Consider the following 18,396-nt stretch of genomic DNA (forward strand, 5'->3'; position numbering starts at 1 on the left):
TAACATTGATTGTTTGTTAACATTATACTCATTTACATTTACTCTCCGTTAATGTCAACTGTTGGTTAACAATGATTGTTCGTTAACAACGATTGTTCGTTAACAACGATTGTTCATTAACTTTAATTGTTCTTTAACATACGATTGTTTAATATATACTAAGTTCTACTTACGGGAGGCAGAGTCCTATAGTCGGGGTCTTCAGGTGGACACAGGTCGGAGGCAGCCCACCTATGCAGTGCCCCCCGCCAGTGTGCCCTCTCGTGCCATGCGCGCGGCCCCAGCGCAATGCAGAGCCACAAGGAGCCTAGCTGTTCCCACAGCTGGCGGCACTTGTGAGTCATGGGCGTGTTTTGACTGCGCCAGAGCACGAGGCGTGGGTCCGAGAGGAACTGCTCCGTGATGAGAGTGAGCATGCGCGGACCGTTGGAGTCCTGCGCGCGGAGCATCTCTCTCACCTTGAAGATTGACACAAACATTTTTTTTTTACTAACGTGAATCAAGCTTACAGTGCCGTTTTAGTTATTCTTCGTTAGTTTGATGACTTTGTCACACATGAATTTCTGCAAAACAACTGGGCCTTGTAGTTTTATTTTAAACTAAAAAGAATGGATGACTTTGGATGGGTGAGAGCCAGGGAAGGAGGGAAGTGCAGTACTCCGGCGAAGTAGGAGGAATGTCAATATTTAAGGTAGGATGCCAATGACTTATGAAAAACTAGAATACAAAGTCAGTACTTACTTTGGAGAAGAGCGAGTTGAGGTGTTTGTTGGCGTTGTAGTAGCCGCTCTGTAACAGGTAGGCGCGCACCTGCTCGCAAACCTGAGCCTCGTCCAGGTGCCAGGCGTGCGCGTCGTCCGCGGCCGCACCCGCCGTGGGATCAGGCGCCCCAGCTATACGGTTGATGGCCGACTGCTGTTGCAGGATCTCGTCCGCCAGCTTCTGCGCTGTGGGCAGCACCTCTGTGTGGTGCTCCGAGATCAGGTACTGCACGAACTTCTGCAGCTGCTGCCGGTCCATTTGTAATAAGGTTTCTGCAAAGGAAGAATAAGTTTGTAAGAGATGATGAAGTAGAAGAGATAGCTCAGGTAGGTACTGCACGAACTTCTGCCGGTTAATTTGTAATGAGGTTTCTGCAAAAGAAGAATAAGTTCGTTAAAGATGATGGATGATGCAAAAGTGATAGATCAGGTACTGCACGAACTTCTGTAGCTGCTACCGATTCATTTGTAATAAGGTTTATGCAAAGGAAGAATAAGTTCGTTAAAGATGATGATGCAGAAGTGATAGATCAGGTACTGCACAAACTTGTGCAGCTGCAGCCGGATGGTGATGAGGTTTCTGCAAAGGAAGAATAAGTTCGTTAAAGATGATGATGCAGAAGTGATAGATCAGGTACTGCACAAACTTGTGCAGCTGCAGCCGGATGGTGATGAGGTTTCTGCAAAGGAAGAATAAGTTCGTTAAAGATGATGATGCAGAAGTGATAGATCAGGTACTGCACAAACTTGTGCAGCTGCAGCCGGATGGTGATGAGGTTTCTGCAAAGGAAGAATAAGTTCGTTAAAGATGATGATGCAGAAGTGATAGATCAGGTACTGCACAAACTTGTGCAGCTGCAGCCGGATGGTGATGAGGTTTCTGCAAAGGAAGAATAAGTTCGTTAAAGATGATGATGCAGAAGTGATAGATCAGGTACTGCACAAACTTGTGCAGCTGCAGCCGGATGGTGATGAGGTTTCTGCAAAGGAAGAATAAGTTCGTTAAAGATGATGATGCAGAAGTGATAGATCAGGTACTGCACAAACTTGTGCAGCTGCAGCCGGATGGTGATGAGGTTTCTGCAAAGGAAGAATAAGTTCGTTAAAGATGATGATGCAGAAGTGATAGATCAGGTACTGCACAAACTTGTGCAGCTGCAGCCGGATGGTGATGAGGTTTCTGCAAAGGAAGAATAAGTTCGTTAAAAATAATTATGCAGAAGTGATAGATCAGGTACTGTACGAACTTCTGCGGCTGCTGCCGGTCCATTTGTAATAAGTAATAAGGGTTCTGCAAAGGAAGAATAAAGAATTGATCACTCGAAGAAGAGGGTTTGAGGTTTGGACACGGGTTAGAAAAGATTACTCTACTAGACTACTTTCGAGATTGAACCAATTGATCGTCCGAAATATTATATATAGACTTATCCTAGATTCTTGAATTATAATAAAATCTATCCACAAGAGTTCGTTTTTTGATATCGCGTAAACAAGCCAGTATAATTGTGTACTTAGGTAGGTACTATAACTAGGTAGACTTTTATAAAAGTTTCCTCAGTAAGTTGATGTCTCTAATTATTTTGCTCGCTGTTCTAAAGAGGAAAGAGTATATTATAATGTTATTACGCCGCGTATAATTGACATTTCGAAAGAGAACTTAATTATCCGAGAAGCTCTAATCACTAGAGTGGATCTTAAACTTCAAATTTTAATGAGCTAATTTGATAATAGAAAGCAAGGCGCCATTTTGAAAATCAAACCGTTTTATTATAATATGATTTTTTTTAAATTAACAGTCGAGATTATACGCGATATCCACGAAATATCCACATAATGATTTACAAGTGAATTACATGAAATTAATTATTTTAAAAGAATGTTCAAAGAGCAACACTCTCCCCTTTTCGTAATTTCTCACACTTCCACAAGGGAAAATTGCTACGTTATTTATTGAAATACGTAACTTTATTTCACGTGAAAAGTTTCAAATATATCATAACGTAATGATCCTCAAAATCCCGTTCTTGTGAAATAAAATACAATTTGCTAAGTGCTCCAGTCTTTGCAGGCCGATCGATGGGCAGTAAATTTGAACCACTTCCCGAGAAAAAATATTTCGTAACAGGTTCGCTAAATTGTAAATTATACACCGAACTTGTAAAATAATAGCCAAAGTTTGACCGTTTGTGTAACGGAGTGGCCGTTATTAGAGCGCTTTGGAAGGCTATTGTAAATGTTTTTACCTAGCTACTAATGTTTTCCGCCCGCTTGACAAGGCTTTTCCATTACAAAGAAGACCAATTTACTATGTTTTATTGTCCTGTTTTCCGAAACTACAAAAAAACTCGATAGCATGACGCCTTGTTTAGTACCTACATAGTTTAGCTGTTAGCGCACACAATAAAGAACGAAGAGCATTCAACCTTTAATTATTGCCCCTTCATATTCCGTTCACATAAACTCATACTTTTAACTTTAACGGCACTCCTCATGACATAAGCAAGGAAATGCGTGAATATGTTTTTGATGAAGAAGCAAAAGGCAGGGAACACGCTAACGCCTTTAAAACTCTATCGATTTGCATAAATGCAACATTTTAATTCTTGGAATCTAACTTGTATACATCCAAAGCGGTGTTCCACAGGGGTCAACTTTTACACAGCAATAAAAAACCCTAGAAACTCTTGTAGGGCCACTGTTTACTGCAACTTAATTCAGGTATTATAATATGGAAAAGAGTGTACAAAGAGGCTACAGAAGAAATAACTGTTTTTGGTGAATTAACATGTCATTTTCAAACATAACACTGCCGGAATGTGTAAGTAGGAAAGATGGCCGAACGCTCGGGTTCAAATCAATATTACCAAGAGTCTCAAAGGAATCTCGCAAGCCCGTATTTATTTACCATTAGGCCCAAGTGTGTAGCGCAGAACCGACAAACTTCCACAACTTGGTTCGGAGGAGCCCCGTTTCTTGTATAAATTTAAATAAATATATCACCCTTAATGTATAATTCCCAAACTACGGCAGGCTGCCAGAAAAGGAGGATTCCCCAATTATTAATCGGTGGAAATATTCAGATAGGTTGGAGGAAGAAACGCGCAAAAAAACGCATTGTAATTCACAATTTTGATTTGCATTTTTCGAGTTAAGAAAATATGAATGTAATGTAGCATTCAAAGAGTTCATATTTTAATCGTTCGTTAAGAATTCTCGTAAGTTTCCTTGAATCCTTTAAAACGAAAATTTGCATCTCGTTGGCATATTCCATAAAGAAGAGGAAATGGAACTTTTACTCTCTGTAAACTGAACCAGAACCGTAGGAGATTTATTTGAAGATCTTATTTTTAGAGCTAATTCCTTTTAGTTTCGTTGGTCAAACATGTAATAACATTATATATTATGTTATTATTGTTTCTCTTTGACGTGTATACACCGGTCGGTGTCATAATAGTGTAGACATAAGAGACGTGCTGTCCATAATAAGCAATGATAATTTAGTTAGATGGTACGAACAATGATTGCGTGCTTATCAAATGAAAACTGAAACATTTTTCGTAATAAATATAACAATTTTAATGGTTTCCTTCAAAGAATGCCCGTTCAATAATAAAATAGTTTTAAAAAGGGGTTGGATATTTATACTGGTAATATGTACCCGCATAACTAAAAATAGAGAAGGCTGATATGAACATTGAAAGGCGAACGCAGCAAATTTAATTTATCGTCTGGATGCAGAAGACGCCTACAAAAAGTCGTCAAAGGAAAAGAGACTATCAGTCCACAGTGAAGTTCTGATATTAACCCTGATGTATGGCACAGATGAGTTAAACTGGTAGAGCAGGGACGAAAGTACCTTTTTTACATTAGGGCCTATGTCATCTTTTGGTCTTGGAGGGTCTTTTTTAAGAAAAAGAAGCTCTGGTGTGGTAAAAAATATGAGGGTTGGGTAGGAATCTTGGGATCAGTATGTCCAGGAGTGATGGACATATGAAGATAACCCGCCCGCTGCGACGCAAGGCGATGGCTCGAGAGACCAGTTAAAGAGGTCAAAGAGTCTTCCCAAACCAGCCTCTCTCGATCTGGCACGCCATGCAGCTGGGGGGCAGGCGCATCCTGAACACACCTCACCCGATGAACCCGGGCACCCCTGATAAACCACATTCAATTTCACATAAGGCAGCGAACCAAATTGAAATACCTACACAGAATGCAGCAGAATGAGTTCCCTGAGGGGCATGCGATTATCTAAAACCAAGAGAATGACGAATTGGGAGATACGAAAATAATGTAAGGTGTAAAGGTCAAGATTAAAAAGAAAAGATTAGATGGTTTGGACGCATAGAAAGAATGTAGACAGCGGAGAAAAGTAAGAACGTATTTTACCCATAAATTTTTATTATACTAAAATAAAGTCGCTATCCGCTTCTGTCTATTTATTAGCTTAGTTCTTCTAAACTACGCAACGGATTTAAATAGGGTTTTCACTGCCATTTAGAGAAATTCTTCCGAAAGGTTTATATAAATATAATACATATTAGCTAGTGTTTACTACTTGAAGATTCTATGGAATAAAAATCTAAATCTAAAAGTAAAGACGTAATTTTATAAATAATACAAATATTACAGATTAGTGTTTAAACAGTTTTTGGTTGGTGAAGTAAGGCATTTAGGCACTATATATGCAAGTGCCGACTGTTGACTGATGCGGGTGATGGCGCATTTGCATACGGAAAACGTTAGGCCCACATGCCCGATGATGCTCCACTCCTACCTCCGCCGCTTGCCCGTGATAATACTGGAAGCAAAAAGCCAAACAGACATTCGCATAACACACAACACAACACGTGAAACATATGGCTCCTTTGTGACTTGAACGAATGGAATAATGCATAAATTAAATTAAAACCGCAATTACTGTGGAAAAAAATTGGCACTCGTGGATATTGTTTATTGCTCTGCAGCTTACAGGATCTTCTTTAGTGTCCAAAACCCAAAAATAATTTTATTTAATAGTTTCGATAACGCCATCGATTGATGTGTCAAGTATTTTAAGTTTTATATATTAACCAGCTAAAGTCCCCGGCGTTGTCCGGGCTTTATGCAGAGTTTTTCGAAATCAGACATCGACAGTGACCTTCTTCTCGTATGCAAAATTTCATCAATCTCTGAAAAAACTGTAGATTTACGAGTATATAACAAATCCACACCGCACACACTCCTTTATAAAATTATGTAGATATAGTCCCCGGTGTTGCGCGGGCCTTCCAGATGGAGACAGTATTTTTTTATCTTATTTTGATTAATTGTGCAAAATTTCATCAAGTAACAAAATTCTGCTTTAAGGGGTAGGAAAAGGGGATATGGATGGTTTTTCGAAACCTCATATGGACAGTAACCTTCCTCATGCGTGGAAAGTAAAGTTTGTAAAATTTCATCAACCACGGTCATAGAATAAAGGTTATATTATTTATTCATAGAAATAGATCTCGGTATTAAAACTGTAGATTTGTATAAAAATCAAAACCACGCCGGCCGGCCGCCACAGACTTATATAAATAGATAGATAGATACATAAATCTTTAAAAAAAACTACGTCTAAAATCGAAGTCCTTTGCATTCCAGAATCCTCCATCGGATCTTCTCATCTCGAATTCTTTTACTACAAGGATGAAACTTTGATCAAAGTGGTAACGTCGTCTTTTATTTTGTTCGCTTCAACTTGACTTGTCGAGAAGTTGGCTCAAAGAAAAAGCACCTCATGTAAATCCAAGTTTTTGTTGCTTCTCGATGGTTGCCAAATAACGAAATTCTCCGAATATTTATCTACAGATGCAATATTTAAATCGGTATAAGGAAAACCATGCTTGCTAATTTCTAAATTCGCATGAAAAACCTTTTCATGTTCGCATATTATTCTAAGAATTGAGGACCAAAGATATTTCGCTGATAGCTTAATTGTAATCTCTTCTCCTTTCTTATAAAAGATGCATGATCGTAATGAGAAATTACAAATGAGGTCTCAGTGGCAAATCAATTGAGAATGTTGGGTTTGGGCACTAAATTCTGCTTGGTAACCGTAATCATCAATGGAAATACGCGTAAATTATGTAATTGAGTTTTTGCTTGTTACAACCGTGATATCTTTATAAGCATGCGCGTTGTAAGCAGGTTACACTATAAATTAACAAAAATGACAAAGAAAGCAGATATACAACAGAACGCATGGGAAATAAATTCGATTTTAGCGCGTTCTACAGGAAAAACGCTTTACTTTTCAGATTACGTTCGTCTCACAAGATATCCTGTTTCTCAGACAATGGCAGCCTTTCGAACCAAATCAAATAGTATAATTTATGCCTTTTCTGTGTTCGTGGTTTGACGCCGTTGCGGTATCCTGTGAATTGCATTGTGAACGGAGCGCGACGAAAGACCCTGCAGGGCAAAAACTGTCATTAGAATATCGTCAGTTTGTCAATCAAAGAGCCGGATTCACACCTAGCGCGTTAAACCGGTTATGCGGGCGTTTTTTAGACTCCAGTAGCAGAAGTTACTATAAATATATTCAATTATTGAACATGAGAGCACGGTTATTCTTATGATACGGGTAACTGTCAGAGAAAGGATGAAAGTAGACTGTTTAGGTAAGTATAGTAGAATAGAGATTTTTTTAACATTTAAAACTTCTCACAGAGGCCCTAAAGAAAATTATTTATGTCATGCTTATGTCATCTTTGGGGATGATCTTTGGAGGGTCTTTTTGAGGAGAGACTCATTTATTTAATTATTTATTAACGCCCTTTTGAGGGGCTTTTACATGAGAATATTAAGAAATATACATTATTTATTGTACATACATATTTTATATTTGTTTAAAGATAAATTGAAGATGTCCACTGACTTGGTATAATTGTTTCCCTCCATTAGTATTCTGGGCAAAGAGGAATTCATATGGTAGTTAGTCCCAGAATTTTCGCACTGAAATAAATCCTGACTTCTAGTATTACGTTGTGGAATCCGAAAGCTTATCAATTCTAGCAATACCGGACTATCAACTAAATCATGTTATAAGAGGGAGGAAATACACTATACAATAGTGCAAATCGTTCCACAGGCGCAACGAGAAAACTTACCTACAGATAGAAAATACTGTTGATTTATTAAAAATCTGGTAAAAATTATTCTTTTTCCTGTTAAAAACGGGAATGCAGGCCTTTAACGAATGAATCGACAGAGTTCCTAACAAAGTATTAGTTTAAAACGAGTGTTTTATATGGACGGCGGAACAAGTGTTCATACAAATACTGATTGATATTGACATACTGATATTGTCGCATTCCGTTATGATATTTACTATACATATGTTCTTTGGGTCCTCGATATATTCTGAATTCCTAATATTTTATCGTGAAATTGGCATGCATCACTTTTTTAACAGGATCATTTTTCTCTGTGCGAGCTGTTGAACTCAAGAACGAGTCGTAGAGAATCCCTTTGACCTTTGGTAATTTTCGATTTTAGCGTAACGACATGGAATGGACATGAATATATGAATGCGGTGGAGATGTGTCGATATCCCACTAGTTCATAAAATGTTGTGTTCTACTGTCGCCCTGTCACCTGAACCTGTTATGGGAGGTTGGCAATCACCAAGGATATCTTCACTCTGAAAATGCACTCGTACCAGTCACAAATATTAATCACGATGAGCAAAATCGCATCAGTATCGCCGATTGTATGTGAGATTGGAGTTGTTACGCCAATTGCTGTACCAACAGTGTTGAAAAAAGCAGCTATTATACAATAATTAGATGTTTTTGGCAATATCCTTAGAGTTTGTAGCGTAATGGAGCAATGATCTCATAGTTGGCGACCTTAGATCGGGTTCTGGTAGATCGTGTACTGTACCTACATTTAAAGGGCAACAGAAAAAATACTCTCAGTATCTTCTGGTTTTTAAGAATACTCGATACAAAAGGAAGAAATTGGTAGCATTAACCTGTTACTGTATCAAACACCTTTTAAGTTGTTTCGGAACTGGCATTACATTAACAGAGGCCTTATGGCACACAATTATAATTTGTAATATTCAGTCAATCTTTTTGCGTTATTTTTGTGTAATGTTACACTTAACAATGCTAGAAAGTAACTTAAAAAATTGATTTAAAAACGAAATTGTGGTGAATTATTTGTAGTTACATACCTATTATTCACAAATTTCTGTAATAAGAGTAGATCCAGAATTTGCGCCATACTTTAAAAAGTGACCTGATAGATCATTGGCGGTTCGAGATCAGGTCAAAATGATCGGGTCGATCACGATCGACCCAACATATAATATATTATATAAGTGTATTAATATCCACAAAACAGAATTACAAACTGCTAATTTTAATTTATTTTTACTTTTAATTAGTGGAACTCAATTTTATTTATTTATTCAATAATATTATTTTTCAATTTATTAAAAAAATGATTATAAACAAGTTCTTTTTTTTTTTAATGTATATTTTATTTAGTTATAAGAGTTTACATCTTATACCTAATATATTATTTTCTATGACTACTACAATATTATTTACTTCTTACATACTAAAATTTAGATTTAACAACATTGAGACATAATCCACGAAAAACTGCAAGACTTTTAGCTTCCTTAACAATTACCGGGAGTTCATTGAACATTTTAAAACCTTTATAATAAATATTGTTTTGTGTTTCTGATAAGTGTGTTTTAGGAAGCCTAAAATCGTTGCAGTTTCTCGTAGGATATAAATGAACTGCACTATTAATTCTAACATTCTTTGACATATAGTCAGGTAACATTTTATTTTTTAGCTTATAAATAAACACTAAGGTATTATAAACTAATCGTTGCCACACACTTAAAATATTGAGTTGACGTTGCATGGTTTTTATTAAAAACCGCTGCTCTGTTCTGAAAAAGTTCTGCTCTGTAATTATTACTACGCTTGACAACTGTTTCGCATTCTGAAGGCAGTTTGATAATGCCTTCAGAAGGCGATCATAATTATTACACAGAACAACTTGTTTATAAATAAATTGATTAACAATATTATTGAATTTATAAAAAAAATCTTAAAATTAATTTACATAGCCAGGATAGTAAGGCTTTTAGTTACTCTCTAATGCTACGTATACATCAGCGAACCGAACTGCCGAACTGAACCTCAACTTATGGAAGAAAAAAACGAAGCAAACGCAAATGACGCGAAACGCCGCTTGCAGTCGATTCGTTCCTTTCCCGTAATTCGTGGTGCGGTTTGCGTTTCGGTTCGCAAATGTATACGTATCCTAAAATGGCTCTGCATATATAAATTGGCAAAGTGTCACGATTAAATACCTATGTCGGTAGGTACCGATTTTATTACAGTAAGAACCTTAGTTATAACATGTTGCCATAAATCTTCGACTGAACTGTATTAACTGTAATAACAGTACCTAGTATAAATATTGCATAGTAGTGAGGGGAGGTTTTTATATTTCTCGCAACGTACAGTAAAATACTTATTAGTATTGCTATTATGTCTGTATTGCATTTTATGGTGACGTCACCACAGCTGGTGTTCATTCGCTCCAAAGTGATACACCTTTCTTCGATAAAAACGTACCAGTTCAACCGTTGAAACCGGCGCAAAACCTTATTGGGAATAATTTCATATAAACTCATCAGTCTAACTCATTACTCACTAGCATACGCAGAATTGCAATGTGGGTCATTTAAAGTTTTGATATTTATGTATAAAACACAATATTTTTTACTTAATTTTCACTTTATACACTTGTATATATTTTGGGATTAATTTCATGTTATTAAAAGTAACTAGTTATGGTGGAAGTAAGAATTTTTTTATTAGCAAGGCTCTCGACTAGCAAGCCGACGGTCGCGGGTTCAAATCTCGGTGTGCGTAAGAAAATTATATTTAATTAATTTGTGTTATTTCACAATTCATTAATTTAAAATAATATATAGTATACTTGCGGCACGTTCTAGTGTGGAAGATACTCTTGGTATCGCCCTGGTGTAACACAACCATTCAGAATTGAAACTTGGCTTGAAATGGCTTAAGTCGTGTTTGGTGACCAGATCTGAACAGCCAACCTTCGTCTTCAACATCTCCTTCCTCTCCGTACATCAGCCACACAACATTCCCCAATTGGGGATGCCATAGTCTCACTGGCTCCAGACGGATGCGAGCAGTTGGGACTCTAGTGCGATATTCATATATATATATTTTTAAATTCGAGAATCGATTTGCATTGATGATATATAATGACGATACAAAGAATTTACATTGGATTGCAAAAATATTTGCATCTTCATGAACACGTGTTCCGACATCATGATAATATATTCGTGGGTTACTAAAAGTTTATAACCTGTAAATTCATTCGTAAGGCCTGCAATCCCGTTTTTAACCGGAATTAAAAATAATTTTAAGAGATTCTTAATAACTTAGCGATAGTAATAATGGTAGAAGTAGTCGGGGATGCCGAAGGAAGACATGGTACGATCAAATGAAACATCAATGAGTCGGGCCATGTCAAGAGTCAGAATAACAAAAAGGCATGTATGAGACGATGTACCAATATGAATATACAGGGTTTTCCAATAAGAGGTGTTATTTTGATAATCAAAGAAACTTTTCCCGTAAAACATCAACGGTTTCGTTGCTTGTGTGGAACGTAGCGCCGTCATGTTGAAAGTAAATGTTGTCCAGATCAATACCATCCAATTCCGGCCATAAAAAATCATTAATCATCTCTCGATAGCGCAATCCATTTACCGTGACTGTTGCTCCAGCCTCATTTTCGAAAAAGTAAGGTCCAAAGACTCCGCCGGACCATAAACCGCACCAAACAGTCACACCTTGAGGATAGAGAGGCTTTTCAACAATAACTCTTGGGTTTTACGAGCCCCAGATGTGACAATTTTGCTTGTTGACGAAGCCACCGAGGTGGAAATGGGCCTCATCACTCAAGATGATTTTTCGATGGAATTCTAATAATTAATAATAGTGAATTTTAATAATTTCAATGCGTTGTTGAAGCGTGTATCGTTCCATTTTTATTAATGGCGTAGCTTCTACTTGTCAAATGTCAAAAAATGACAGCTTCAAAAGTAACATCTACCGAAATTGCGGGCTATTCAAAATAACACCTCTTAGTGGAAAACCCTGTATAAGTGCGTGCCATACAGGAGTTGTTTGGCGGTCCGTCCTCTCTGCTTGCCGAAACGACTTGATGATTAGTTAGTTAGTTAACTAATAGTAAGTACCCATTAGCCAAACCTTGACTATCAATTGAACTGTTAACATTGTGGAAATAAAAGCAGACAGAGGAGTGAGGTGAAGTCGAAACATTGACAGGAAGTTTGCTTTTTATAACGTCAAAATAAAAAAAACAAACTCCCCGTTCAACAATTTAGTAACGATTATTACCTTCGTACACATTACTTCCGAGGTAATAATTAACGCTATAATGACTATTATTGTAGCAGGCCAACCATAAGGTGCAATGATCTTATTATTATAAATAATCTAAATACGGTTATGACTGGCTAAGAAGCACACAGACAGCAGTCCTCGTATAGAGCCAGTTAATAATAATAAAACCCAACCATAGGGAAAACGTTCTATAAATTTCCACCAAAACCAGATTATTAGAAGTACCATAATATGTATTCCTCATTGCCCAGAATAATATGGAGGGCAATAATTTTCAGTGGATATCTTAAATAAACATATAAGATTGTTGCTGGAGCATTTCAGTTATGTATGTATAAAAAAAAACTTAGTAATATAATTTTGTAAACTACTCATATGTAAAAGCCCGTGAAAATGGCGTTAAATATATGTTAACGGTATGGAACTAATTCTTTAATAATTACAGATTCTTTATCAGAAATGTAAAACTTGATTTTTTTCAATGTTGTTCTAAATTTATGTAAAAAAACTCAATGTTTTAAAAAATATAGTATATACAAGCTATTTAAGACACCACAAAATTAATTTTACTTACTTTAAATTAAATACGAAATCAGACTTTGTTTATTTATATGCAGAAATGGGACATGGTAAAAAAAAACATACCTCCTTCTTGATCTAAATTATTAATCAAAAATATATACAGGTACAGTTGTATTTATAACTTAACTATTCTACAATTCGTAACTGTGAAACACCAATAAAAATCGTGGGTACAACATTGGCGAAAATTCCCAGATACTATATATTTTTACGGTAAACTTACTTGTTATAATAATAATATTTGGCTAATTTATATAGCGCCGTTTTCGTGAGAAATCACCTCAAGGGCGCTGTACAAATATATTTCTTAAATATTTAATACTAGAACTACTGACTTATCTCTAAGACTTATATCTAGTGACTTACGACTAAGGCCTATAACTACTATCTTAACGACATATACAGGAGTATTTACATATTTGGCAACTTAAAACTAAAATTAAAATTAACAATTTAATCTTACTAACGCCAGAAGAAGAAGGAAGTTCTATTATATTAGGGTGGATTTATTGTTAGCTGGATATATTATATGTTAAATGAATTAAATTAATGAATAAAATCAATCAATCGCCAATCTTAAACGCATTTAGATGATTCATCTGCCAACAATTAAACCGATTAACTTGTTATGTTCCCGCTGATATTGTCCATTGTCCACTGGTAGGCAAGTCAATAGCAAAATTGAATGAACGGAATCGCTAAATAATGTAACAATTACGGTATAAAAAAATGAAAAAAAAGAAATATTTGGATAGAATGACGGATTTATGGAAATGAGTGTCTGAAAAAGTGAGTTTTTAGTTTGGATCTAAATTCTGTTGGGCTGGTTATACATCTCAATTCCATAGGAAGTTTATTCCAAGCCTTGGGGCCGGATACTCCGAATGCACGATCACCAAACTTAGTGTTCGGATTTCGCTTAGGCTCTTTCAACCTTCCAATTGCAGATGATGTCGCTGATCTAAGAGTTGACTGCCTTAGACCAGTATTTTCCGGAATGCATAGCTCAGTAATATACGGTGGCGCCATTTCGTTGATAGCTTTAAACACCATCCAGCATAGCTTGTACTGGATCCTTTCAGGACACTTCAGCCAGTGAAGATTTCGGAGGTGTTCCGAAATGTGCGAAAACTTGGGTACCCCGGTGATAAGCCTTGCTGCGGCGTTGAACACTGATTGTAGTTTATCAGTTTCGCATTTAGGAAGATTTAGAATATTTTAGAATAAAACTAAACCGACAGAATTATGTATTTGTCTTATTTAAAAGTGAAACTAAACCCGTAGAATTCTATCATCTTATTATTATTTAAATGACTTGATCTCGTATTCCGTATGCGACCTAAACTAACTCCATTTTGGAGGCAAGAAAAGTAGATTGGACCGCAAAGTAAAACCTCCCACAGCAAGAATATTGAAGCCTATTTCCCTCAAATTCCCTGGCACCGATCAAAAGGGTAGGACATAGAACCCGCCATCAAAGAGATGAAAGGGCAAGACTTTCGGGGTATTTTCCTTTAGCCAAGGTGCCCCTTGATCAAGTTAAAATTGAATCAACAAACGTAGGACTGGCAAGTGAAGTGGGATTGGATATTGGAGAGGTCGACGCGACGTATGGGAAACAGAATACGGTCGTATTATATGAATATCAAATGAACCTGTTTGTTCAAAGGATGGTACAGAAGAATAAAGTGACAAAAGAAGATGTCTTTTCAAAGTTAAAACATGAATTAGCTAAGAACAAGATGGACGAGATGACGAATGAAAAACTCTAACTTAGGGTATAAAGTTTGGTCAGGCCCTAAAGCTTTAACTACCTACTACATGAGTCAAAACGAAACTGAAAGCTGATCTCTTCAAGTCATCCATAAATAAAATATGTAACATATGTATTTGAAAACTAAGTTCATTTCTGGTTTTGTAAAAAGACCTCGAGGTGATATTTCACAAAAAAATTGCATTTTATTATACGGGAGAGACTATCCTAAATCTGCTGTTCAAATTTTTTTTTTTTTTTAACTGATCTAATTTTTTTTTGAAAGTACCTACTCAATTATAAACTATATATATTTTAAGTAACTTTTTTTATATTTCAAATAAGGATGTATACAATGTGTCCAAAGAAATGTCACCATCTCAATGACAATTCTTTTTTCAAAATTTCTTAAGGGCGGTAGGTATCATAATACTGATTATTCCGATTTGACAGAAGTAGCTAGTAGTAGGAACCACAATCATGCGAACTCGGGCGAAAAAAAGGCAAGATAAAAAGGTAGTATCCAACAAGGCGGCCATCTTGAACCGGAACCGGAACGTAATGAAAAATTTACAGATAGATGAAATGTGGAATGGTGGAGTTAAAACAGAACTTCCCTACAGTCAGTCAATTAGAAAAGATGTTGAGTGTATTTGTACTTAGAATCTCTACCATATTATGGTCCATTTCAAAGCTATAGATCCATTGTTACCTCTCCCTCTTTCTCTGAAAGAAGCGTGTATCAGACAGAGACGTTGCGGCGCGCGGTGCTATTAGTTGCAAGACCATGGTAAACTGAGTGAAAACCCAATGGATTTGTTTGATCAATGCAGCAGGTATAGGGTTCAATTAAAAAATAGGAGAAGACGCGGTAAAATACTAGTGGGTCGGTAGGTACTTATTTAAGTGGGATATCGACTGGGTTGGGGGATATCGAGGTAATACATATCAGAAGCGCGAAAGAGTATAGGGACACGACGGGTATGATTAAAGCAGGGGTTCTCAAACGGTCAATCGGCAGAAATCGTTGAGTCGAATGAGAAAATTAGTTAGTCCCAATCTATCTTTTATATTTTTGAATTTCGTCGTAAGGTAGTGTAAGAAGAAATTGTTTCAATTTTTCATGTATAGCATATAGCCAAAATAAAACCAATTATGGATCCTCCTTATGACTTAACCTCTAATAAGACAACAGGGTGTTCGGGAGTAAAGTGCGTTAACTTCGGGACGTGATTCTACATGAAAAAAACATGCATAAATTTTTCGAAATTCGAATGTTTTAAGGTAATTTTTAGGGAAGTTGAATTGTCACCCCACAAAAATAATATGATGAAATTTATAACAAAATTATATTTTTGTTTAATTGCTCATGAAAAATAAGAAAAAAAACATTTATATTATGGAGCTTATTCTGGTGGTATTGGAAAATGTCATAAAGATAAGATATCAAATTAAAAAAATAAGACAGAATAATGTATCATTAAGCCCGAGGAAGACATGGCACGATCAAGTGAATCAGATACTCGAGTCGGGCCATGTCAAGAGTCAGAATAATAGAAGAGTAATATGAGACGATGTATGAATGTGAATGAGGCAAGGAGTGTGTGCCAAGACCGAGTTGTTTGGCGGTCCGTCCTCTCTGCCTACCCCTGCGGGGAAACGGCGTGATGGTTAGTTAGTTAGTTAGTTATGTATCATTATTCGTGTGAATCAAAATATCGTAATCGGAAATCATTTACTTACAAGTAATTATTGTGTCATCATGTTTGTGTTTAGCTAAATAAATTACGTATTTACTAACCTAAGTATGCTGCGAAATAGCATTTAAAAAGTTTTATGAACAAACAAAAACTGTGTGTGAATACCGCACAAGACTACAAACTGCCCAGGGGCAGTGGGAAAAGGGGAATTCTCAATTGGGATATGGCTAGGGCCAAATTAATGGAATGTTTCTGCATGTAGCTGAAAATTTCTGATGATAATGACTGAAACAAACTCGCTAAGAACGATCGCGGGCCTTAGTTTGAAGATAGCTGGTGTAATAGTGTGAGAGGGGTGGGGAACCTTTGTGTGTGTTTGTGACATGGGGCGCCAGACTTATCGGATAATGCACCCCTTCGTAATTTTACACCCCACCGGCATATCTGCCCCAGCGGGGCGCGCGGGGGGTCATATCGAAGATAAAGGATTTGAAGAAGGCCCCGTTCTAGTTCTACCTCCTTGATATTCAGCCCGCGTGAAACGCCTGCTCCACGGCATAAAGATGCATAATTCAATAATAATTCTATTATTTACTTTCGTGTATACATAACTAACTACACATGGATAACAAATGTGTAAAACTGATCAAATCCCTAATAATAATGCTTACATTTATTAACTAACTAACTATCACGCCGTTTCCCCACAGTGGTAGGCAGAGGACGGAACGCTAAACAACTTGGTCTTGGCACACACTTCTTACCTCATTCACATTCATACATCGTCTCATACATACTTTATATTATTCTTACTCTTGACATGGCCCGACTCTCGCCCGAGTATCTGATTCACTTGATAGTGCCATGTCTTCCTCGGGCGTCCCCGACGTGTACTTACTATTCACATTTGACTCATTTATTAATATTCAAAATTACCCAAATTTTTGGTGTATGGTTCAGTAGATCATCATACAAGACAAGACAAGACATTGACTTGAATTTGCAGTCTGGGGCGTCACCACTGTAGATATTTTTGATACGAAAAAACTATTCATAAAAAAATAGTATATTAATTCGTTAGTTCCTCTTTTGGTCGCCTAAACCTTTGCCTGATTTAAGATTTATTTTTCAGTCTCAAAAAGTAACTCGTTGACAATTAACTTCGAGAACTCGTTGTAATGCAGCTTTTGTTCAAATTTACCTCCACTTTAATACGACGTTTAGTTTGCCATAAATACATAAACCCTGACAATTAAAACATGACAGAATTATGTTTACAAAAAATCACTACCAGTATTGCAATGGAGCATTTTCTTTCATTTGAAAACTTCCCTCACATCAAAATGAATGTTTTAATAATTATTCTACCTTATTTTTTGTCATTTTAATGGTTGGCAATCTCTGAGAACGTAGAGGAAATGACGAAGGGCGCCCTAGGACCAACACCTGATCACTTACTCTGCAGGTGGCAACACATGTTTCCTTTAGTTCATCGGCACATTCAACAAGAATTTATATTTTATGCAGGCCAGTGACAGATGGGGGAAAATGACGTCACAGGTACCTACCAGAATTCACTGATTCAGACAAATTTAAATCAGATTTATTATAAGTAGGTAATGATATTTTACGAGGGTAAAAAATGGAATATAGATATAATTTGGATGTTCTGTGAGCTGGCAATATTGCTTATAAATAATTGGATAGGTATTCTATGCGTCATAAAAAAGAAAGTAGGTACCTACGTAATTCGAACAGAAAAAAGGAATACGGCTCAATCAAACTTTTGTATGAGTTGGCAACACTGGTCATGAAATCAAATGTAAATGGACCGCTACGTTCGTTCCAAATTCAAGAAAGGGAGAATTTATTTAGTCAGTGAGGCAAACTTCAGGAAATGAATCAGCAAAGATTACGTAGGTTCGGAAATAAATTAGCATTTTTCTGTTATAGTCAAGTCCGTTATTTATTCAAAACCACGATGAAAATGCGTGGAATTGTGAGAAAAGGGAGAATTCCCCACGGAATGATACGAAAAAATATAACTTCATTATTCTCATCAATAAAACATGGTTTGAAGAAAATTTATTACAAAGCCAAATATTCTACTAGAATTTTTTTATAAAAAAATA

The 18,396-nt window shown here is 36.5% G+C and overlaps 1 protein-coding gene across 1 annotated transcript in view; it reads right to left on the bottom strand.

Annotated features, from left to right (window-relative positions):
* The window catches only part of LOC149418456 (zinc finger SWIM domain-containing protein 4-like), a 169,275-nt gene that overhangs the window by 21,724 nt on the left and 129,155 nt on the right, over positions 1-18,396 (bottom strand). The window contains exons 4-5 of the mRNA XM_089638764.1: positions 742-1,034; positions 174-458 (exon numbers count right to left, since the gene is read on the bottom strand). Of these exons, the coding sequence (XP_089494890.1) occupies positions 174-458; positions 742-1,034 (578 nt within the window). The remainder of the gene's footprint in view (positions 1-173; positions 459-741; positions 1,035-18,396) is intronic.

This window comes from Hesperophylax consimilis, chromosome 13, assembly GCF_061612785.1.
Source record: "Hesperophylax consimilis isolate HC1 chromosome 13, BYU_Hcon_1.0, whole genome shotgun sequence".
Lineage (NCBI taxonomy): Eukaryota > Metazoa > Arthropoda > Insecta > Trichoptera > Limnephilidae > Hesperophylax > Hesperophylax consimilis.